Source organism: Chenopodium album, chromosome 10, assembly GCF_948465745.1.
Source record: "Chenopodium album chromosome 10, dcCheAlbu1.1, whole genome shotgun sequence".
In the NCBI taxonomy this organism is placed as follows: Eukaryota; Viridiplantae; Streptophyta; class Magnoliopsida; order Caryophyllales; family Amaranthaceae; genus Chenopodium; species Chenopodium album.
This window is the reverse complement of record NC_137843.1, coordinates 41,605,678-41,629,582: the sequence shown is the minus strand read 5'-3', so window position 1 is coordinate 41,629,582 and position 23,905 is coordinate 41,605,678. Positions and strand designations below refer to the sequence as shown.

At 35.0% G+C, this 23,905-nt stretch overlaps 2 protein-coding genes across 4 annotated transcripts in view; one reads left to right on the top strand and one right to left on the bottom strand.

Moving 5' to 3' along the window:
- Window positions 1–3,392, top strand: part of LOC145562441 (DExH-box ATP-dependent RNA helicase DExH9-like) — a 16,150-nt gene extending 12,758 nt beyond the window's left edge. The window contains exon 14 of the mRNA XM_081622724.1: window positions 2,669–3,392. Coding sequence (XP_081478850.1) covers window positions 2,669–2,947 — 279 coding nt within the window. The 3' untranslated portion in view covers window positions 2,948–3,392. The remainder of the gene's footprint in view (window positions 1–2,668) is intronic.
- A 2,752-nt stretch (window positions 3,393–6,144) lies between these two features.
- Window positions 6,145–17,424, bottom strand: LOC145562440 (auxin response factor 1-like). 3 transcript variants are annotated; one of them, XM_081622722.1, is made up of 15 exons: window positions 17,301–17,424; window positions 15,774–15,901; window positions 14,507–14,610; window positions 12,898–12,993; window positions 12,724–12,780; window positions 12,324–12,476; window positions 11,996–12,080; window positions 11,128–11,218; window positions 10,044–10,208; window positions 9,016–9,135; window positions 8,864–8,939; window positions 8,479–8,644; window positions 7,963–8,396; window positions 6,966–7,156; window positions 6,145–6,775 (listed from the first exon to the last, which is right to left on the bottom strand). In XM_081622722.1, the coding sequence occupies exons 2-15, from the start codon at window positions 15,817–15,819 to the stop codon at window positions 6,604–6,606; spliced, it is 1,956 nt and encodes a 651-aa protein (XP_081478848.1). In that variant the 5' UTR covers window positions 15,820–15,901; window positions 17,301–17,424; the 3' UTR covers window positions 6,145–6,603. The 3 variants fall into 3 exon arrangements, with proteins under 3 accessions (XP_081478848.1, XP_081478849.1, XP_081478847.1); XM_081622723.1 differs by having other exon boundaries at window positions 15,774–15,922; window positions 17,119–17,398; XM_081622721.1 differs by having other exon boundaries at window positions 17,119–17,398.
- Window positions 17,425–23,905: the final 6,481 nt, after the last annotated feature.

Genomic DNA, 23,905 nt, shown 5'->3' with positions numbered 1-23,905 from the left:
GAGGAGAGAGAAAATAAAGGGTAGTTTATAAATTGCCCAAAAATGGTGGATTTATGCAAGAAAATTACAATTTGCTTTAATTTTTAAATTGTCTATTTCTATGGAGGAGAGAGAGTGGGAATGCAAGGAGGAAGGAAATGGAAAGTGAGAAAGGGAGGGATGCTGGTCGGATGGGTCCGGCCACTCAGCAGGCGGCTCCGGCAGGGAAGGAAGAAGAAGGTTTTTTTTTCTTTTTTTTTTTTTTTTTTTTTTTTGTTGTTATTCTTTAATTTTTTACAAAAAAATTATATATATTAAACCCAATTAAAAGGCGACACGTGTTAAATTACCTTTTAAAACAGGTTACCAATTCAATCAACCGGTCAATAAATGAAAAAGGGTCATTTTGAGAAAATGGGGTACAAAGGTGGGATTATTTCTGGAATACGCAAAGGTAGGATTATTTTGAGAAGATGTGCCAAAAGTGGGATTATTCTTTTCAATTTTTCCTAAATATTAATATAATGTTAGTAATTTTGGAGTATTGATTTTTATAGAACTATTCTGAATTTTTTTTTTTTCCTTGAATTGATTATCTTTGAACTAATTGCTTTTAAGTGATTTGATTGATATTTGCTGGTTTTATTTGATGAAAAGAGCAAAGCCCATAGAGCACTTGCTCAGGTGATTAGTGGAATTGATTATTTTTCGGCCGACAAATAAAAAATTTCCTTTTAAGGATTACTTGATTAATGAGAAGAAAATGATATATTAGAGGTGAGAGAGAGAAGTGTTTTCCATCCACCTACCTGCCTCTCACTACTCAAAAGGGTTTTCTTATTTGATGACGATGGGATTGTTAATGCCCATGATACGTTATGCGAAGGCTTGTAGTTGGTTTTGTCTTAATGTTTGGGAGGATTTGTCTTGGACGTTGTAGAATTATATTGCGTGGCTCTTCCTAGTTGCTACAATAATTGTTAAAAATGTTTCTGGCTTTTAATTATTAAATTGATATTCTCCTGACTAGGGGTATTAATGAGCCGAGCTGGCTCTTGAACTGCTTGAGACTCGGCTCGACTAAAGCTCGGTATAGGCTCGGCTTGAGTGAGCTCGACTCGAGCTCGGGTTTGGCTTGAGATCTTAATGGCTTGGCTCGAAAGCTCGAGAGCAAGCTCGAATATTTTCTTGTATAATAGTTTTATTGTTGGTAATAAATTAATTATTAGCGTAAACTTTTCTTCATAGTTATGGCTCAAAGGGTAATTATCAACATTAATGGGGTAATTGAGTAAATAAACATTTTAAAGGGTATAATTGTCCAATCAATATTCATAAGAGAGAGAAAATATGTAAACAAATATTATTGGGGGTATAAATATCCGCATACTATTCTTATGAGTTTTAAAAAAGAGCTAATTAACATTAATGGAGGCAATTAAGTAAATAAACATTTTAGAGGGTATAATTGTTCAAGTACTATTTATAAGAGTAATCTCATACTTTTTGAAAGGTATGGATTTATGGCTTAGGGACTTAAAAATTAATCTTCATAACTCTAGTGCTCTCACCAAGTTTTGGAACTTTGATGATGTTTTTTGTTATTGTTAATAGCGAAGAACTAAACAAATTATAGAGGAAATAAATAATCACATTGAAAGATAGGAACAAGGGGTAGAATATGAGAGTTATTAAAGCAAACTTTGATTGTCTTAGAAACAATGACCATGGGCACCATTTGGGCCCTTGTTAAATGGGCTAAAGACTAGGGTACCTAAGCCTCGAGCCGAGCTTTTTGGAGTCTCGAGCCTTAAGGAGTATCCAGCTCGAGCCGAGCCCCAATTTTAGGCTCGATGTGCTTCGAGCTGAGCAGGGTAGGCTCGGCTCGGCTCGTTAACACCCCTACTGTTTTTTTTTTGAAACAATTAATACCCCTACTTGTGACATTTTTGAAAGTGCCAAAATGAAAATCTAGCCTAGCTAGCGAAGTTCAAAATATTATGTTGCAGTCAGATTTTCTTTTGTCAAACCTTTGATTGTGTCTACATTGTGTGCAAAGATTCTTAGAGCTCATAACACTTCCGTTTCTATAGGCTATTAACACTTTCTGTTTTATCCCGTTTCAGAAACTTGTTAACCACTTTCACTTTTTTTCCATTTTTTCAAACCCCTTTTTCTTCACCCACCCACCCACCTTTATATCTTCTTCATCTATCTTATTCCTACACTCACCACATCACTTCAACTCACTTTCCAATTGCCTTTATGTGTGCAAACAGTGTATGTTAATAGCTTTCAGAAAAATAGGTAGTACCACACAAGGTCAAGCCTGGGACTGTGTGGGCAATTGAATTATGCTGTATAAATGGACTGATTATCATGAATTGTGTGGTTCAGCCAAATTAGCTCAATGTTTATTTGTGTCGATTTCATTTTTTATACGGGTTTTCCTTAAAATTTTGAGAGAAATCAAGGCAAAGAAGAGAAAAGAGCCTGATAGAAACATATTAGGCAATAGAAAATGCACTGAGAAATGAAATTAAATTTCCTATCTTAAATTTGAAGAGAAACTTTAAATTTGAAGAGAAACTTTCCAATCCACATATGATGGCTTTGTTTATTTTGGTACTGATAAAAATTTTTATGTTCTACTTGGCTATTTGACATCATTTTTGTATTTTGACAATAGGTCCAAATTGATGTTGAGAATTTTGTGAGCTCATTCCGGCCTGATATTATGGAGGCAGTCTATGCCTGGGCTAAAGGATCCAAATTCTATGAGATCATGGAAATTACGCAGGTTTTTGAGGGAAGTTTGATCAGGGCTATTAGGAGATTGGAAGAAGTCCTTCAGCAACTCATTCTTGCAGCTAAATCTATTGGGGAGATAGAGCTTGAATCTAAGTTTGAAGACGCTGTCTCCATGATTAAAAGGGATATTGTCTTTGCTGCATCATTATACTTATAGTCTCTTAACTATATTTGTCTTCTTTAACTTGGTGAGATTTTTCCAAAATTCATGCTTAACTTATGGTTCTGTCCACAAACTTGAAGATTACTACATAGATCGATCCAAATGCAGTGGACATGACATTTCCAACAGTTTATAATAGGCGCATGGAAAAGAAGCCACTACGCCTTGGCTACAGCCCAGAAGTCAAGTCGAGGGCTCAAATTTCGCATGGAAAAAGCTACTCCAGCATGTACAACAGCTCCAAGTGATGCTATGATTTTAATGCAACACCTACAGATTAGAGTCGATTGAGAGGTGCTTCTGTATCTTTCAAAATATTTTTGTTAACTTATTTGAGGATCATAGCCTACCAGAATCTAGTTAATCAAATTTGTTAGATTTTTAACTTTTAATTTGTACCAATACTAAACTTGATAATGTATATTCTATTTTCAAGGTGTGAATGGAATCTGTCATTATACCCGTTTTGAACAACTTTCTTCTTGTTGGGCATCATAAAGATTCATAACGTTCATCTTTCAGTCATCATCATTCTTTTAAGCTTTTCTTTATCTTCCAGTAATCTTATGTGAAACCAGAGTGGATTTTGTCGATAACTGCGTATCTAAAAGTCTTTGACACTTAATTTTCTTTCATCCAAAAAGTTCTCATCACTTTCCCTTTATTCTGATTTTTAAAAGGTAAAAGCGAACGAACGTCAGGGGGGTGTTGGATAAGTTAGTTATAGGTAGAAAGATTAAATTCAAAATTAGCATGAATTAAACTAATTGACGCGTGATTTTGTTATGATTTTCCAAATTAATACCACTTTAAATAATAATTTAAATGCTTATCCAACGTCCCAAGGGTTCATTAACAAGATTTTTTTAAAAAACATTTGATACTTACTCTTTTTAGAGTTTAAGATTAAAAAAAATAATAAAAAATAAAAATATCCAAAATATCCAATTTGGAATATGAACCAAGGGCATTAGTTTTGGAAGTAACTAAGTAAATAAACCAATGGGATTAGGTTAATAGGAAACAAATTGAGGAGAGACTTTAAAATGGTCAAAATATCCGTTAAACTTGACTAGAATTAAAGTAAGAGGTAGTAAAATGGAGCAGTTTTTTAAAATAAAGTTTTATTTATTTATTTATTAATTTTTTTTAATTGATGTAGGGGTATTAAAGGATGATAAAATTTAGATATTGCATAGGTAAAATCTTACTCCCTCTGTTTCAATTTGTTAGTCTTATATAATATTTTGGGCGTTTCAAAAAGATTTACCCATATTGAATGTATTCCACTTTTAACTTAGTTTTTATTTCCTATTATATACATATTAATTCTGATTGGTTAGATTAATTGATTGTGAATTAATGACATTACACTCTTGATTTATGCAATTATGGCTAATTCTTTCCTATAAAAAATAAAAAATAAAAAAAAAATAAGGCAAAACTATTCATGAATTGGTTTTTACTTTAATGTCAGATTCCAAATATTATTCTTTTCTTATTTTATGTGATTGATTCCATATGAGACTATCATATTGAAACGGAGGGAGTATTAGATTTGTTTCAATGCAATTTTAAAATCTTTATACGAGTAGTTTTATTATAATACGACATTAAAATAATGTATATGAATCTGTCCAAAAAAAAAAAAAAAAACCTTAAATTGGTCATACATTTTAAGTTTAAAATTATGAAACATGCATTTCTAGTATAGTACTATCCTTTAACATCAGGTGAAGCCATCAATATTGGAGCAGCACTTTGACGCTGAGAGATGTTTAAGCAGGGAATGAAGCAGCGAAAGAGTAAAGCACTCACATCCACTATACATCCAAACAATCCTACTACACCATCCTTTTCACTTCTCGACGAGAACTGCTGTAACTCTGAGCTACCGGAATCGATAATTTCATTCTTATCTCGATCTTTTAAGATACCATCACTAGTATTCGTATCAGTATCAGTAGTACGAGTAGTAATCACCATTATCTCTTGGGATGTAGCAATACGATGATCATGGATTTTGGTGGAGTTTAAAAACGAGTTGGAATAATCATCATCAGAATTATAACCCTCTTGTAGCTGTGGTTCGAGCCATGAAGGTAAGGGTGGCGCCGAGGGCACATCAGGATAGCAGAAATGGCATTCACAGCCTTCTGGAGGTGGTGGTGGCATCGGCGTTGACGGTGGTGGTGACTGAGGAGGAAGAGAATGATAAATGTATGGGTAGAAGTCATATTGTGGAGGTAGTTTGTGGTAATACTCGTAATAAGTATCCTTTTTCTTTGTCTTCTTGCTTGACCAGAATTTGAGCTTCTTCATTGCTTTCTTCAACTTCATTAAAATGAGATTTCTGATTGTTGTGAGTAGTGTTTTCTTTTAGTTGAAAAATGGATATGAGAATGAAGATTTAGAGGCTTTTGTTTGAAATATGGAAATGATTATGAATGAATCAAACTTTTCAAGCTTACTTACCGTTGAGCTTTTGAAACTTTTGGTGACCTTTGATCCCACGCACCCACCCAAAAGAGGATTAGTTCAAGTTTTGTGAGTGTGAACGTGAGTATACAAGTCTGGTTTAGTAATTACTGATACTAGAGTGTATATGCACAGTATATACACGTAGCATGTATATTTACAAAGAAAAACAATCGGGAGACGTGGAAGTCATTAAAAAAATAATAAATAAAATGGAAATCATTTATTTGGTGGTTAAATTAAAAAAAAAACAAAAAAAAAAAAAAAAAAAAAAAAAAAACTAAATTGCATAAGATTTGAGAATTGGGCTTTTGAAGGGCTATGGTTAACTTTACTCTTAATTTGTATAAAAAGATTACTAATTAATTATGTATAAAAAGATTACTAATTAATTATGTATAAAAAGACTACTAATAAACCCCTCTCCCTTTTTAAAAAAAAAATAAATCACTTCTTTTATTTCAGAAAATAAAAGTTAAATTGATACGATTCTAATAAGTACCCACATACTCCGTAACTGCTTAATTTTATATACAAACACCAGTCAATGTGATGTATGTGACCAATGCAAAAGTCAAATTAAAGCACTTATAAAAGTGAAGACAGATATAAGATGTTTTGCTACATATTGTTAAATTGATTACGAATAACTCCTGTAAAATAAACTGATTTCGAATAACTTGTACGAAGTATAAAATAAAAAAGAGAGAAAATAAAACACCAAACCCAACTATAAATAGACAAATTTTTATATACAAAAGGAAGGTATTATCTGGTCATACAACAGGAAGAGGGGAGATACAAAGGGGCAAACTAAATAGTCAGCTCTCATCATGTATAGGAACACATGAAGTAGAGGAGACCAGCTTCCTTAGCCTATTTAATTTCTTGATGAGGAAAGTAACAGAGACCCTCCATGACAAAACATAAGCTGTAAACAAAACTAAACTACTACGACAGGCAGCAGAGAGTCGGTAATTCCCCTTTATATGCTGCCTACTAGCTTCATCCATATTCCATACCATATCACAACTGCTTACTATCAACTTTTCCCCTCTTCCTTGATTCCCTCTTTTTTCTTTACTGCAGTTTGGTTGTCTATTTTCTATCATTATTTTGACTTGAGCTAGGGCGATTTTCAATTTCCTCTCAAGATTGCAGGATAGCGAAAGCTAGCAACTTGGTCCCACAGCAGATGACTGCTCCTCTGAGGCAGCAGGCATTTCAGCATCAGTATAGCCTGGTTTTGCTTCCTCTTCAACACTAATTTTACTCTTAGGTGAGAGACGCTTGACTTCTTCGGATGTGTAGATGAAGATTTTTCTGACCATGCTGCAAAACTCCCTGAAAAAAAAAGACTATCAAGTCAGAAGCAAACGTTTATAATAACACACCTAACACACCAAATATTCAAATTGTTGGCCGATAAATTCTACTTAGGCCAAGGCTTTTTATTTATTCCATTTTGTCAATGATTGGTATGTCCATATGGGATTGGGGAATCTGCATCAGGAAATATTCTTATCTAACTTACTGCCATGGATCGTCTCCAACCATCATCATGTCATCCTCATCATCTGTGTAGACAACCTGCCATTTCCCTGATGAACAACAAAGCTCCCCTTTAATATCAAACAGCTGCTCCAGTTTCTTAAGGAGGTCATTATAACAGTCAAAGCGAGTCAGATCTACTGCCCTCCCAACAGCCACACCTTGCATATGAACCTGATATAATACCATTAACAGCAATATTAAATACATTTCAATATATCTGAAAAAGCTAGTGGAGATGTAAAGTCTCCATGTTCCACCTTTGTTTCCCCCTTCTTTTAGGACAACGTAAACAATTAATGGGCAAAAGGCTTACCAAAAAAAAACATATAACAAGTTTCTCTTGGAAAAAATACAAAAATAAGATTTAATGGTTCTACAACTCTAAGAATTCAGAATTGAATATTTTAATGCAAAAGTACAAACTATGTTAAAAGTGCCTCGCAGAATCAGAAGCTCATACACTATGATCAACAGAAATCTGGCTTACAATGGCCTTGTAAACAGACAAATTTTGGTACTTTGGTCATGGAATCATCATCATCATAGTTACTAGTATTTCAATATTAAACATTCCTCATCCTAATGACCAAAACTCTTTCACCCAATATTAAACAAGATTCCAAATAAACAACTCCAAGGTAAAACAAAAGCTAACTTCACAATAAACAACAAAAAGAAATCAAATAGCAAAAAGCCCAAGGTATAACAGGGAACAATAAAAACAAACAGACCACCTCACAAATAATCTAAACAGTGCACATTTGACTGCAACCCATGTATCTCTAACTAGCACGGAAAGAGAGCTATACTTCAACGAGTGTCAAATTAGAAATTACAAGGTTCAGTTTAGCCCCATCACACTCTGAAATGTTGTCTTTTTAACCACTTTCAAATTCAATAAGAGGAGGCTCAGTAAAACGGCAAAACATAGGACACTAATTTACTATTATCATATTTATCAATGAGAGAACAGTTACCTTTGTGCATGTACGGCTTTGCTTATTCAGAGAAGTTTTGTCAGGATCACAACTCAGGGAAGGTACATCAGGTCGATTAACATTGGATCTATCAGATTCAGCTTCCAGAGATGGAACAGGTTGATCCTCACCACCCCTGGTAGAAGTTTCATCCAAATTGGAATGATCAAAAAGCTGAATTCCAAATAAACGGCAGCCAGCTCCACTACTCTTTCTCTTTTCGCCAGATTCTTTGTTTACAACTGAACCAAGTGACTCTGATGCATTTTCTGCTCTATGGGACCAATAAATGGAATGGCTGGATAGCGCAGGAAGGGAACTGTTTGCAGTGAAACCTACTGAACCAGCCTTTGTCACAGAAGAAAATTGATCACGGGTACGGTCGACTTCAGCACATGCAGCAGCAGGAGATTCAACCGGAGACTTCCAGATTCCTAACAGAACAAGAAGAATAAAGATAAATAGAACACTGTATGTAAAAACATTGACCCAAGCAAAAAAAAAAAAGAAATATACCCAGTGCAGACAAATCTGTCGCTGACGATGGCATCACCGCAGGTCGTGGCCGCTTATTTCTTTGAGTAGGCTGGGAGTTGCTAGAACTATTTGCTACTAGCGGTTCCAATTCCCAAGGGGAAACTCTCTCTGGGCGCATAATTGATGAAGGTTCATCCCATTGAACCTGCCAAGGGATGCATCAGATATAATGTAGCACTTTATGACACTCGAAACAACTCAGTCAACCTTGAAAACAAGTAATATTTGGTACTAGTAAACTCCTCTCACTAGCCTCAAGTTAAAATTGATGTGTATGTGTAGCAGGAGAATATCTCACACTTTTACATGACTGCAAAACTATTTAAACAGCACTATATGTGTTATTCTCAGGAAAGACCTATACCTTCAAAGATCTCCATTCAGAGTTGGCCCAACTTGATGATGAAGTATCATTGACACCAACAATTGTGCCACTGAACCTGTCAGATTACAGAAGCAAGCAGATAAGCAAGTAGATATAGTACAATATAAGGCAAGGCCCAGCACGATATATACCTTCTCTCAGGAACTTCATCACCTTCGAATCTCATTTTGAACCTCATCCCAACAGAAAGCTTGTGGCTCTTGGCCTCAAGGTACTTGTTCACACTCACAAGGAACTCAGACCTACTAGTTCTGTCACAATAAAGCCCCTGTCAGAAATTTATGTGAATGGAAACAAAGAACTATGGAGTCCAATGATCAAATAATATACTTCATCCTTTTCACAAAATTGCAACACTTTCAAGATGCACAATGTTTTGAGTAACAAGAGAGAATGTATAAGGGTTGTTAACCAATAAAAATATAGAATAAGTATAGTTTAAATGTTATAATTTTAGTGATGGAGGAAGTACAAAATACATGCACTAGGAGACCCCCACAAACAAAAAAACAAACAAAACAAAACAAAAAGAGAGAGAGAGAGAGAGGTAAATCCCAATTAGTTTAAAGATTTATCTCTGCTTATCCATAAAAAACAAGTATGAAGTAATACAGGTTAATGACTGCTTCATTTAAAAAAAAAAATGAAAAATAAAGATAAAGAGAAGCGGTTTTTGTATCCAATACTGTTCATACTGTATAAGATGTCTGATTTATTTTTAAAAATGTAACCAGAGCAACTAGCATGCTGCACCAAGTTAGAGAGCTACAAACACCAACAAAAAGTGATTTTTGCTCTGTTGGAGTGTAGGTGTTAAGTGCCTAACAGCTATCTATATGCAGCATCACAAACATATAAAGGATCAAAAGTGAAGAAGGAAAAAAGTTAAACTAACACAAACAAAAAAGAATGATAACATCAACTAACAATATTAAAGGCAAAATGATCAAATACGTGGCATCCAGACATAAGCAGCCATCAACAGAGAAGCTATCCTAGTTTCTAGACTCAATTACCAAGGAGTGGGTCCATTATGTATTCCTAATAGATGTCAGCTAATGATTTCACACATAACAACATAAACCTTTATTTAAAACTGCAACAAAATGGATATAATTGTGTACTAGAATGTACAAAATTAAATTAAAATTTCATGAACCTTGGCTTGTAGAAAACTGAAAATAAGGTTCCAGTTTGAATTGCATGGGCTGCTGTGGCAAGGACACCAAGGTGCATGCTATGACTAGAAATAACAGAAGACGGCATATTGTTCAACTGCCTCATTATCCTCCTTACTCCAACACGCAGTTCTCCATTTTCACCTCTGTCAATAAGTAAATAGGACAGATAAATTTGGTATTAGAAAGTCAAGTAGAAGGCATTAATATATCTACTTTTTAAGATGTCCCCCCCCCCCCCCCCCCCCACCAAAAAAAAAGGTTAAATAACCAAAACAATATTAGGCAGTGTTTGGGAAACAGTATTTGATTTCAAATTACTCATTTCAAATCTTGGAATTGAAATTCTAATATTTAATTCCAAATATGGTGTTCAGGAATTACTAGAATTTAAATTTTAGAATCTTAAATTCATCGTGTTGTTTGGATAGACTAGGATTTTACTTTCACATTTCGATTTTTCAAGAAAAAGTAAAATGCCAATAACATTGTCGTCATCCTTCCGAACATTGCGAACTCCAATTGCAGCTCAACAATGGCGATGCAACACTGAGAACTCCAAGATCAGTTCAACAATGGCGATAAAGTGTCGAGAACTCCAATGGCACCGAGAAAAAAGCAGCAATATCGCCTTGCTCCTGATCGTGGTCTTCTCGTTTAAATCATCGCCGTCTTCTTCGATGAAATTAACTAATTAAGTTAAAATTCATCATCACTGGTTCATCGGAAAGTGAACACCCTACTTTCTTCCAACAACGAAGGTTGAAGCGGTGGAGCCATGAGGAAGAACATTTATATAGCAGAAGAGAGGAGAGAGAAAACGTGAGTAGCTTTCATGTAAAAATAGAGGAGAGCGAAAATGTGAATAACTTTCCTGAAAGTTGAAGGTGAATAGATAGTACATCACTTGGAATTGAAATAACATGGTTTTAAGATGGATTTCAAATTCTTTGGTTTGAGCCAAATTCAATTCCAAATACTTTGAGTTTCCAAACAGCTCAATTGGGACAAATCCAACATTTGAAATGAAATGACAATTCCCAAACAAACCATTAGAGATTTTACCTCAAAAATATAAATGCATCCCCAGCAACTAGCTTCTTGGAACTGACAAAAACACTCCATCCCGTAGTCAGTAGATGACGTCTTGGTTGCCCTGCATAATATCCTTAAAGATGAGCAACTTTTGCAGATTCATAACTTGGTTTCCCGTGAAAGCCAAGAGCAGCAAAACTGATTATAGAAATAAACGATCACTCTGGTATATGCAGACTGTACAAAAGCATTAAGAACAACTGTGGTACCCATCAATACCTTAAGGAAGTAAAAACATGGCCACACATCATTTTCAGCCATACATGTCTAGAAACCTATTAGCAGTAGAAATTTTAATGTCTGTGTGATACTACGGCATCTTGGTTCATCGAATTGCCAAGTTGAATCTCATGTAATAGCACCATAATAACACAAAGATCAGGTAAGTAATCCAGCACATCATATTAAGGTGATACAGATGAGAAGCGGAATTTTGAGTTTGTCAAAAGGATTTCATTCCTATTAAGCAGCTTCTCAAGCTTAGCTTCAGGGCTATCAAGTTCTTCCTAGCAGAGCTTCTAGTTTAGAAAGGACTGCCAATACTTCTGATCATTGTATGCAAAGGCACACCTAGGCAAAAGGTGACATGCACCTTTTTTTTCCAGATAAAGGCAATTTTTATGTCGTGCACAAATTGTTTTTTACCAAATTTTGTTCTTTTTATTTATTGCGCCTCACTTCAATGAGGCGCACCAAAGGCGCAGACCTTTCTATACATTTCTTCTGATGTTCCAGGCTTTTCCCTTGGTCTTTGTTAAAGAAAGTATCAACTAACAAACTTCCCAAAAGAACAACTAGGTACAAAAACACATTGTCAAAAAAATACAGGTGTGCTCACCTCGAAATATGTGACGGAAATGCCACTCACTACCATGGAGATCTGTAGCCACAAGCTCTTGCCAAGGTGGTTGCTGAGACATATCCTGCAGAGTGAAGAAGTTCAGCATCAAAAGAACTGAATAAAGGAAAAGGTATTATAAGCACCAAATTGTCAATCTTCCCCTTAGAAAGATGTTAATACTGTTTTTCTTAATAAGCAAACTAACAGCAAGATATAGACATTCATATGCACCTTTACTTAATATTGTCAAGAGAACCTACTTTCATATAACTTTTTTCATTATACGGGGTCCTGAAAATTACTAGATTGAACAGAAAAGACTAACCAGGGGTGGTAAGCAATCATCTGCATGCCTCCGAAGCACAGAGAATCCACCATGTGTGCTAGTATCAGAAGCTGTTAATGTCTTGCAAAATGAATGCACATTGCACCTTGGAGGATCTGCCACTGGTTCATCAGGCGTTGTAATCTCACTTTGCTGGGAAACAGGATGACATTTAATTTTAGATAAACATTGATAATTTTGATAAGATAAACATTAATACTCACATAGCTGAAGCAGACTAAGGTTATATTGCCCAAATTAAGCAGCAAAATAAACTTGCAAATCAAATTCCTATTGCTCGTAATAACAATCACAAGATCTAGATGACATGTGAATCTTGTCTATATATTGTGAGAGTGAGAGATAATTCAAAGAGAAAGGAGTTGAAATAGAGACTCACATCTCTTTCAGGAACCAGAGTTATCTGAGCATAAACTTCATCTGTTTCAGGTTCAGCCTATACAACAAACATCAAACCAATTTCATCACACACAAATCAAAGAAGCCTTAACAAAAGGGGAGAAGTGTATAGACAAAAGCATCCACCAATCACAGTGATGGTAACAATACAAACCCGAAGTTCAATATGAGCCACTTTGCAAAGTATTTTAGATGGCAAATTAAATGAAGGCATCTGCTGTTCCAATCCCTGATGTGTTGATGCTTCAAGCTGTAGATCGAAAATATTATTCACATCAGCAGAATAAAAATGTATAAATCTTTACGAAACTTCTCATTTGACCCTACAATATATATATATATATATATATATATATATATATATATATATATATATATATATATATGTTGCAAGCAAAAATTCTGATATATCCTTATCAACAATGTAAAATCAGTTAAAACACAATTTGCCCATCAGTTTCTCTCTTTTTCACCCATATAACTTTCACCCTCATGTCTCTATTCTTGTGCTCTAAAATAGAAGCCATACTTTCATAGCCATGGTTTCATTACCCTCTTTATCCCTGACTTTCTCTCTCCCCCCTCCTGAATTTTCTATCTCTACTAGGAAGGCCACTTCCAACAAACCAGATCTAAAATATGACTACCACAAATGGAAAAAAATATGAGTTGTATATCATCGCAAACAAAATTTAGAGACCAAACACCTGAACTAAATTTGTCGCTGCATTTTGATGCTTGTGGCTATTAATCTTATTCCTCCCACTGACACAACTACTTCACAGATTAATAAGACTTGATTGCTTACAGAGGTGGTGGGGGAGGTTATCCTGAGTGCTACATGCAGGGAAGGTGTCTGGCAGAGTAGGAACAAAAGCCGAGAAGACTTTGTTTTCTTCAATGTTAAAATGTAATCTCTAAAATTATATTTAGTGGCTTGATGTTTTACATTTCTTTCTTCCTAAAACACAGCGTCATTTGTTATTTTTCAACAAAAAGGTGAACATTTTTTTTTTACAAAAACTACAAAACTAAATGATGCCGAACACCCCCTCCAAAAAATACATGTAACCAGTAAAAGTAGTCGGTAGTAATCATCACATCATTTGTAAAATTGTAATCAATTAAAATCAGTTGTATAAATAAAATAAGTAAACTCATGCAAAAATAACCCTAGCGAATAAAAGTGTACAGATTAAGACCAGACTTGAATTCAATCGATGTCACTATCTTTGGTAATAATTCCTATGAATTCATTAGTTTGGTTATTGAATAAAATGTTAGTTGTCATAACCTTTTTTTTTTTTTTTTTTTTTAAATTTTATGATTTAGAGACATATTTTGTCTCCAGCCTTAAATGCTTACATTCTAAGTTTTAAGTAGCAAACCTTATCAAAGACTCTTAAACAATTATTTGTCTAGGCATATAAACTTTATGTATCTCCCCTTCTTCTGTATGCCTCTCTAAACTTCAGCATGCAAACAAGTTAAAATAAGCCCTCCCCTCCGCCACCCCCCCCCCCCTTTTCTCCCCGGCCCAAAATTAAAAGACAGATTTAAAGTTACTTCATGAACAATAAAAAAGAAGACATTCAATTATATTTTCAATTAAAGAGTAGCTTAAAAGAGCATGAATTCATATTTGGATTGTTCACGTATAAAACTGAGGGAGAGTACATAAATTGTACAGAAAGTTCATCAATGCGGCAAGAAATCCAGTGTTTTGAACAATAAATTCGAATAAAAAAAATAGATCCACCTACCTGCTCCATGTGACCTTGAGGAAAGTAGTAAACACGCTCCCCTTGGCGGGGAACATTTACTAGGGGTCCAGCACAGGCATACCAGAGTTCCTTGTACAAAGCATCTGTACATGATTTGGCAGGACATTAAAAATAGGAGGGAAAAATAAACGTGATATATCAGGCAATCACAAGAAACTAGACAGCAGCACCAAAAGTATCCAAGCTGCTTACAGAACTTGAAAAGCAGAGCCAATTTTTCCAACAATAAATCAAAAGGTGGACAGAGTAGGATAGAAATTTTGGACCCAAAGAAATTTTGACAATCAAATGCACCAACCAAGCCCATGTAACTAGTGTTCAACCTGACATTAAAGAAGTAGACACCAATGCCACGATTATCCACCAATAAACCACCCACTCAACACCCACTAGGCACCAAAATTTCAGATGAAAAAAATCACAAAGTTACTTTTCCACATAGCACAAAATAATTTATGGTTAGAATGTGATAATAAAAACTGGTATCAAAAAAGCATATTTATAGATGATTTAGTAAGTATTATGATAAACAATTTAAAAAAAGTACATGATTTATTTGTATTAGATATAACATATATCAATGTCAAACACCAGACCAAAAAAATACATCTTATCTATCTTTTTGGTCTTGGTACCAGATGAACTTCAGTGGATTTCTATCCAAAAGAACCCTTTATGATAATTACAGAGTAACCCAAACTGGAAACACACATTACACACCATAAGTGCTCTATCTAGTATGGTTTTAAACAAGATCTAAAAGCTTGATATAGGATCTGTATACAAGCATAAACCAAATCTTTGTTTTAAACATTAGAAACATTAAACTGATACAGGTGGTTGACAGTAACACAGAACTTGACAAGTAAAACTCTAAATTAGAAAGAAGACAAAGGGAGGTGGTTGACAGTAACACAGAAACTTGACAAGTAAAACTCTAAATTAGAATGAAGACAAAGGGAAATGGTAAGAAATATTTTCATTGATGCACAATCCAACATCAAGGACATAAGTCTAAACCGAATTCAGAAAAATGAACTATTCAAAAATAAGATGAGCTAAAACTTCCATATACAAATTTCACACGTATAAAAGCAAATATTGAGAATTAAATTAAATATCTTGAGTGCCTTTCTCACAGCCAATTTGCCTAAAGTGGCTAAAACATCAATTGTGCTTATTCATGTACCCTATAGGATAAGCAAAATTCATAGTACACAGACTGAAAAAGAAAAACAATTCGAACCTTGCTCTGGCTGTCCAGCAGACTGATGAATGCCTTGGAGCGCCATGAGAAGCTACCCAGAGTCACACCAGATCACCCTATTTATAATAAGAATTCCTTCCTGAGGTTGCGTAATGTACAACTTGTTACTGCAAAACGTGTAATGGACGCTGTGAAATGTAGAACAGGTCACTCTGACGTATTAAACATGAGTACAGCCAACAGGTATTCTAGTAGAGTATTAGACAAGTGTTCTCGGATCACACTTACTAATCAAATTGTGAGTGATTAACAGTAGTTAATTATTACTATACTTCTGACACATGGCACAATTAAGATGATAGATATATTGCAGGGATTGGACTAGGAGTTTAACATATTAGACAACATTGTATCCTTCTAGATTTACGGAATTAATCACAATTGGCACCATTGATCCAATTCAAGTCTAACAAGCAATGCAGTTTAACATTTAAAGATCAGTAAGCTTTACCGGGGATCCGGAATCAAACTTCTTTCACATGCTTTGTATTTCCATTCTCCCCACCCCGTCCCTACCCGTTACTCAAAACAACTTCCCTGACTTTGAGGCCTTGAATGGCCCAAAGGAAGTAATAATTACAATTGGCTATTATACCAGGGTAGCAAATTATTCGTGAAGAACTATTCCAACTGAATTATTCTTCAAGACTCCTCCGATATTAACTACACCCAAAACTAAATTGAGATATACACTACCTCCAATTCAAAATAATAGGCAAAGTCATTTTTAGTTGTCACGTTTTCTCTATAAAACCTAGTAGTTCATAAAAATCCCCGCCACCATCACTGAGCTTTATATCATTTGTGGCCATTGTTTAGACAAAAATGAGTTTTCACTCCGTAGTAAATAGTCATATTCTTAAGGAAATGCATGAGAATTACACAAGCAAACAGATAAAAAACACACTGATTTGAACAATACAGAAAGTGCAAATTCAATAACCTATAAAGACAACATACATCCCTCAAACATGGGCGAATGGAGCCCATCAATTCGAAACAAACCCCGTAAAATCATGACATATATAACAACCATACATTGTTCATAAAAACCCCTTGTAATATCACAAACAACTACTTAGGTCAACAATAAAAGTTCACTTTGACATTTGCAACTTTCATCAAGTAAGGTTAACATCAAATCCCAGTAAATTTCATCATACCCCAGTAAAATCCCATAAACACCCATTTCCCAAATACTTATAAAATAAATAAATAAAAAATAAAAGCAAAAATTCAGCACTAATTTCAACTTAAAAATAATGCTACAGATTCTAATGAAATTAATTGCTACAACTAAGCTAAAAGATCAAAAACTACATACCTCAACAAAAGGAGGACCGATCAGAACTAAAATTAGATCAAAATGACCCATAAATCAAGCTCCAATTTTAATAAAATATTAAAAAAAAAATTGGATACAAGTACTAAAATCAGCTATATATCTCAGATATTCAACTAATTAAGCAAAAAAAATATTTAAATTTGAGGGAAAATAAAACTTACGGGAAATTAGGTAGGAAAAAAATAGGGTTTTGAGAAAGAAAAAAAAAATAGAGGAGAGAGAAAATGAATGAAAAAAAGAAGTGGGTGTGGGGGGAATTGGGAGGTAAAAGGGTTGTCTGCAGGAAAGAGATGTGGATTTGGATCGTCTTTGCCTGGTCGAAGCCGACAGCTCCTTCCCCTCCCTTCAATTATTAATTTATTTTATTACACCAGTCAATTATTACCTTTTTTTTTTCATAGTTTTTTTTTTAAAAAAAAAATTGTTAAATACTTCCTCCGTTTTTATTTTATTACACCATTAGAACTTTTACACTATTCACTTAAACTTCTTTCACCATCATTTGTGATTCATACATTACGAAAAATATAGTCATGTGGGATCTAGTAAGATTCGTATCGAACTCTACTTTTCAAATATCAAATTTTTATTATTTTTACAAAACTATAATTGAAGATATTGGTAGCTAAAGTATTGCAATGGCAAGCGTGAAATCTCTTATGGTGCAATTAAACAAAAACAGAGGAAGTATAAAAATTGTACAAAGTAATCCGTACCACATTTATTTAAAAAAATTAAGTAGAAAGGTTATAAGTTGGGAGTTTTTAAATTAGTAAAATTAGTAAAATCGACAATAATTACATACTTTATTTGAGTTTTCAATGAATCTAAGGTGTGTTATACGGGTAGTCTGAATTATTTTGCGAATTTCGAATTAGACTATTTGAGTAAATGTGTGATTTGTTTAGTGTTAGAAAGAAAGATTTTTTTTTTTTTTAATTTCTTTATCTTCGTTCAATGTGTTATACTCCCTCCGTCCCTATTTGATAGTCACTTATTCCACTTTTGGTGCCCCAAATTGTTAGTCACATTTGTTTTTTTCAAGTACCATTAATTGTAATTTTTTACCAAAATTCTCTCCAATTTGCAAAAATATTTGTGCAAATTTAGCTTTCCTATGTAAATTTTGTTTTCCCATGTACTTTAATTACTTTCTCTCTCTACTTTTTTGCATACCCAATGTAAATTTACTTTTTCAACGTACTTTTGCTACTTCTTATTCATGTGTTATTAATTCCCGTGAAAATTGCTCAAAAGCGAATATCAAATAGGGACGGAAGGAGTATGTGAAAAGGTTTAAATATTCGGAGTAAGTTCACAATTCGAACCGACATGTTTTTTCGAATGAACAATGTATTAATGGGGTTCGAATATTCTTAAATGGTAGGAACGGAGAGTGATTATCGTGCAATTTATAATTGTAAATATAATGATACAATTTACTTTCTTGGAATAAGTTTGAATGTAACCGCATCTAATCTTTTTTTTTTCTTTTGTTGCAAGAGAGGGACAAATTCCTTGAAGAAGAAAAAAAATAGCAGCAATAACAAACCCAACGAAAGTTAAACAACTAATAACCTATACAAATAGGGATTTTCCTAGCCAAAGCAACCCCACCAAATCCTCCAATAAAATATCATGAATACCCTCTAAGGCCACAATTTAGAGCTCGATTCAACACCCATATGTCAATCTATTGTGCGATTAACCTTCTTATAACAAAGTGGAGCTATAATTTACTAACCATGACAAAGGATCAATGCTTAGCATTTTCTGATGAAATGATTAAAAGGGGGGGGGGAGATAAGGTCAATGGCAAATCTAGACATTGGATCCAATGGGTTCAAAAAAGTCAAAGTCAAATAATAAGTCAAAGGAAGTCAAATTCAAATCCAAATCCAAAACCAAAGAAAAATTTTAAAAATTCAATGCAGTTGACGCTCCCACATTAGAAGAGGAGAACAATCTTCCTAATTTGAGGGTTGATACCTCAACCTAGTAGAGGTCTTTTGGGTAGAACTTTTGTCATGCACCAAAGCAATCCTTATAAGATAGGGTGTAATGAAGACAATATCTACTAATGGGCTCATGTTAACCTGGGGTGTTACTGATGGCATCGGGCTCATTCAATGTCATGTTGTGGCTTCAAGAAGTATTCTCTTTAAAGAAGGAAAGAAGGTGCCTATAGTGCTCCCACATCAAAAGTTGAGGAGAACAAAGTGTTTCGGGGTTTTTTTTGGAATCCCTCGGGATACAGGTCATGAATATAACTGGATGGCCGCAAACACCTGCAAAAACAACGAATATTCCGTTTGACGGAATATTTGCCTACAACGATCAAGTTAGTGATTGGAAAACGAAAGTATTTTAGAGAGAGAAAGTAGAGAGAAGTTAGAGCAATTTAAGATTCCTTGAATGAGATGTCTCAATCATCCCATCCCATCATAAATGATTGGGGTATTAATAGAGGCGAGAATGTGTGCTCTTTAGGGTTTGTGCTTGATATGTCTATTTTATATAGTGTTTTACCCCCGTCCATTGGTCATAATTAGTAGTGTTTTGGCTCTTTAGAGCCACTTTTATTACTAATTGGTGTTTTCTAGTGTTTTCGTAGTTTTGTTGAGTTTTGTAGGGAATTGCACATTTGGAGAATTTTCCCAGGATTTTATGAAGCAACTACGAGCATTGGAGGAGCATGACCACTTTTCGTAGCCCAAGGCTGGTTAGAGTCATTGAACCGGTGATTAAGGGCTCGACGCATGGGATACCGAGGCATTTGGACCCAGTATTAAAGCCCCAAAGAGGAAATCCGGATTGGGCCGAAGAATCGAAGCCCAATCGAAATCCAATCCCACGCCCAGGAGCCTCGCCCGATCAGGCCGCTCTCGCCCTGAGGCGCGCCCGACCGGGCGGGGTGGAAGAAGAAAAGAACCATTCGCCCGATCTCGCGCTCGGCCGGGCGCGAGAGATGTTTTACGAAGGAAAAAGGCGCGCCCGACCGGGCGCGTGTTTCTGGAAGAAGATTAGGCGTCGTTTTAGTTCGTTTAAGTTTAGGATTTTCTAGTTTAATATAAATACGTTTTTGTTAAGCAAAGACCAGGTTCTCTTCTCTTAGCTTTTCTCTCTCTACTTAGTTTTTAGATTAGAATTCTCTCATTGTTTTTTTTCTCTCTCTACAACTCTACAACTTTGTTCTTAATTCAGTCCATTATTTCCGTTAACTTTGGTAACGATTTCTTCTCTATTATTTTCAGTAATTTAATTTCTTTATTTCATCATGACTTGTTTAATTGCTTTGATTAGTTTAGATTTAATTATGTGTAAGTAGTTTTCTTTCTAGGGTTTATGGGGATCCATAAATAATATGAAGGGGTAATTTGTTGTTGTTGATTGTCAATGCTTGATTAATTTCCTATTGATTGATTTAATGCTATGCAATTAGATTAGGCCTGGTTTAATTATATGAGTTATGCAATATTGATTTGAGATTCGAGAGATGAGAATTGATGTTTAGGCTTAGTTTCAATAGGCAGACTAATTTATAAATGGTTAAGTCGAGATTCGAGAGATGAGATTTAATACTGGTAAATTAACTCTGTGATTGTAATACGTAGCGAAAGCCCTTTATGATCTGATTAATTGATGCATTGATGATTGATTGTTATGTTTTACCCTGTAATATTATTTATTGGTGAACCTATGCCCTAGGTTTTTATTAATTGATTTCTCCCTACTTTTATCTCCCTTAGTTTAATTTCCTCATATCTATAATTTAGTTACTTTATAATTTAGATTATTTAACTTAATTAGGAAGAGGAAGACTTGTTTTCCTGTGGTTCGACCCTTCTTCCCTATCTGTATAGTTAGAGGAATCTAGGAATTATTTTTGACTAGGTGATACGACTTTATCCTGTCAAAATTTGGCGTCGTTGCCGGGGAAAACGGCTTTATTTTTATTTCTGATTGTTTTTGTAGTCTAAATTATTTTCTTCTGTCTCATAGAACGCAAGTTCTTTGAGACAATTTTCTCATACTTGTTTGTTTAGTTCTGTGTTTATGCCCAGGGGTTCCAGATCAGGTTACATTCCATTCGATCCTGAAATCGAACGATCTTTTCATAGACAGAAGAATTTTTACAGGCAGATACGAGACACTTCTGGAGGTAATCCACCTTCGGAACCCCCATCTGATTTTAGCGATTCGGAAGCTTTTTCAGAATCTGAATCAGAGATGAAGGCACCACCACCTCCTCCACCTCGCAAGCTCAGCGATTATTCGCAGCCGTCGCTGACAGATTTTCCACACCTTACTCCTACTCCGGCCCTTGATGGAGTGCAATTTGAGATCAAGCCCCAATTTATCACGATGATAGAGAGGAAGCAATTCAGTGGAGCTAAGGATGAAGATCCTAATCTTCACATTACAGATTTCTGCCAATATTGCAATACCATTAGGCAAGCTGGGGTCACGCAAGACCAAATCAGGGAGATTCTTTTTCCCTTTTCTTTTTGTGGAAAAGCTAAATTATGGTTTAATGGTTTGAATAGAACTGCACTTGGTATTACTGACTGGGAAACTCTTGCTTTGAATTTTTATAATAAATATTACCCTGTAGAGAGAACAGCTTTACTAAGGAGTGTTATTCGAAACTTTGCCCAAGAGCCAGATGAAACTTTATATGAGGCTTGGAAAGGTTTAAGGATCTACAGAGAGAATGCCCCCACCATAATCTGGCACAATGGCAGTTGATCCAAGCCTTTTACAATGGACTTGGAAACTCATCTAGATCAATTATAGATTCTGCAGCTAGTGGGAGATTCATGAACCTTAATGTTGAAAATGCAGGTCAAGTGATCGAAGACATGGAAATTCATAATTCCCAATATGGGAATCTGAGAGGGTTTGCTAATAAAGAAAAACATAATGTTGATTCTGTATCCTTTTTGCAGGCTCAGTTAACATCTATTTGCCAGAAACTAGATAATCTTACTTCTATTCCTAACTCTGTAGCTAATGTTTCTGCTGTTGCTAATAATGAAGCTTTTTGTGAAAATTGTGGAATTGTAGGACATTGGGAGCAAGATTGTAGGAGTTCCATGGAGCAAGTTAATGCCTTCCAAACCTATAGGCAAAATAACCCATACTCCAACACTTATAATCTCGGCCTCCGAAACCACCCATATCTTTCCTATCGGAGTACCAATGTACAAAACCCTCCACCTCCACAAAAAACACAACAGCAACCACCACCACAACAAAAATATTACCATCCTAATTATGGCCAGAAAAACCAATTACAACCCTCCTCATCTTCTGACCCTGCTATGTCAGAAATTAGAGCAATGTTATCAAGCATGCAAAAGCACATGGAGAGTAGGGATGCACAAATTGATTCGTTTATAGCTCATAATAAAATCATGGACAATCAAATTGCGCAGATTTCATCTACCCTACAAACCCGTCAGCAGGGAGCTCTACCATCGCAACCAATCCATCCTACAGATCATGCTAATGCAATTACTCTAAGGAGTGGTTCACACTATGATGGGCCTCCTATGCTTAAGGATGATGAACCTGGTAATCTCAGGACAAGGGTGGAGATGTGCAGAGCCCAGTTATCAAACTTTCATTCCCCAATAGACATTTGAAGAGTAAGTTTGATAAGCAATTCGATAAGTTTTTTAAGGTTGTGAAAAATTTGCAGGTAACAGTTCCTTTCACTGATTTAATCACTCAGGTTCCTGCATATGCTAAATTTATGAAAGATATTTTGACTAGGAAAAGGGCCTTTGATAAGGTAGAAATTGTAGCCTTTATAGAGGAATGTAGTGCTTTATTGCAAAATAAATCCCCTTCTAAATTAAAGGATCCTGGTAGTTTTTCTATCCCTTGTTATATTGGTAATGTCTCATAGATAAAGCATTATGTGATTTGGGTGCTAGTGTTAGTGTTATGCCATCGTGTGTCTGTGCTAAACTTAATATGGGTGATTTGAAAGTTACTGACATTACTTTACAGATGGCAGACCGTTATGTTAAATACCCCTTAGGTATTTTAGAGGATGTTCCTATCAGAGTTGGTAAATTTTTTATCCCTGTAGATTTTTTTGTTTTAGACATGGCTGAGGATACACAAATTCCTATTATATTAGGTAGGCCTTTTCTCCATACTGCAGGAGCCATTATTGATGTTAAAAATGGAAAACTAACCCTTTATGTTGGAGATGATAATATCACTTTTAATTTAGGGAAGGTTTTAAAAGGACATATGCTAGAAGAAAACTGTTGTTTAATTGATGTCATAGATATAATGGATGATATTTGTGAAGAAATTTTACCATAGGTTCTTGCAAGGGATCCCTTGGAGGAAGTTCTTTGTGGAGATTTATCTACAGGTGAAGCAAGCATTTGGAATACTGAGGTGGATGCTATTGAAAATGCTCTTTCGATAGAAGAGCTTGATCCTAAAGAGACCATGAAGGTAGTAAAATTAGTTCAGGAATCAAAACCTGCAGAGGTTAAGAAACCTGAACTAAAACCTCTCCCTTCTCATTTGAAATATGTTTTTCTTGATGAGCGGGAACTATACCCTGTGATCAATAATACTGCACTTGATGACCCACAAACTTCCCAACTTCTAGAGGTTCTTCAAATCCACAAAAGGGCAATTGGGTACAGTATTGATGATCTCTAGGGTATCAGCCCTGATTTTTATATGCACAGGATACATTTAAAGGACAACTACAAGCCATGTATTCAACCCCAGA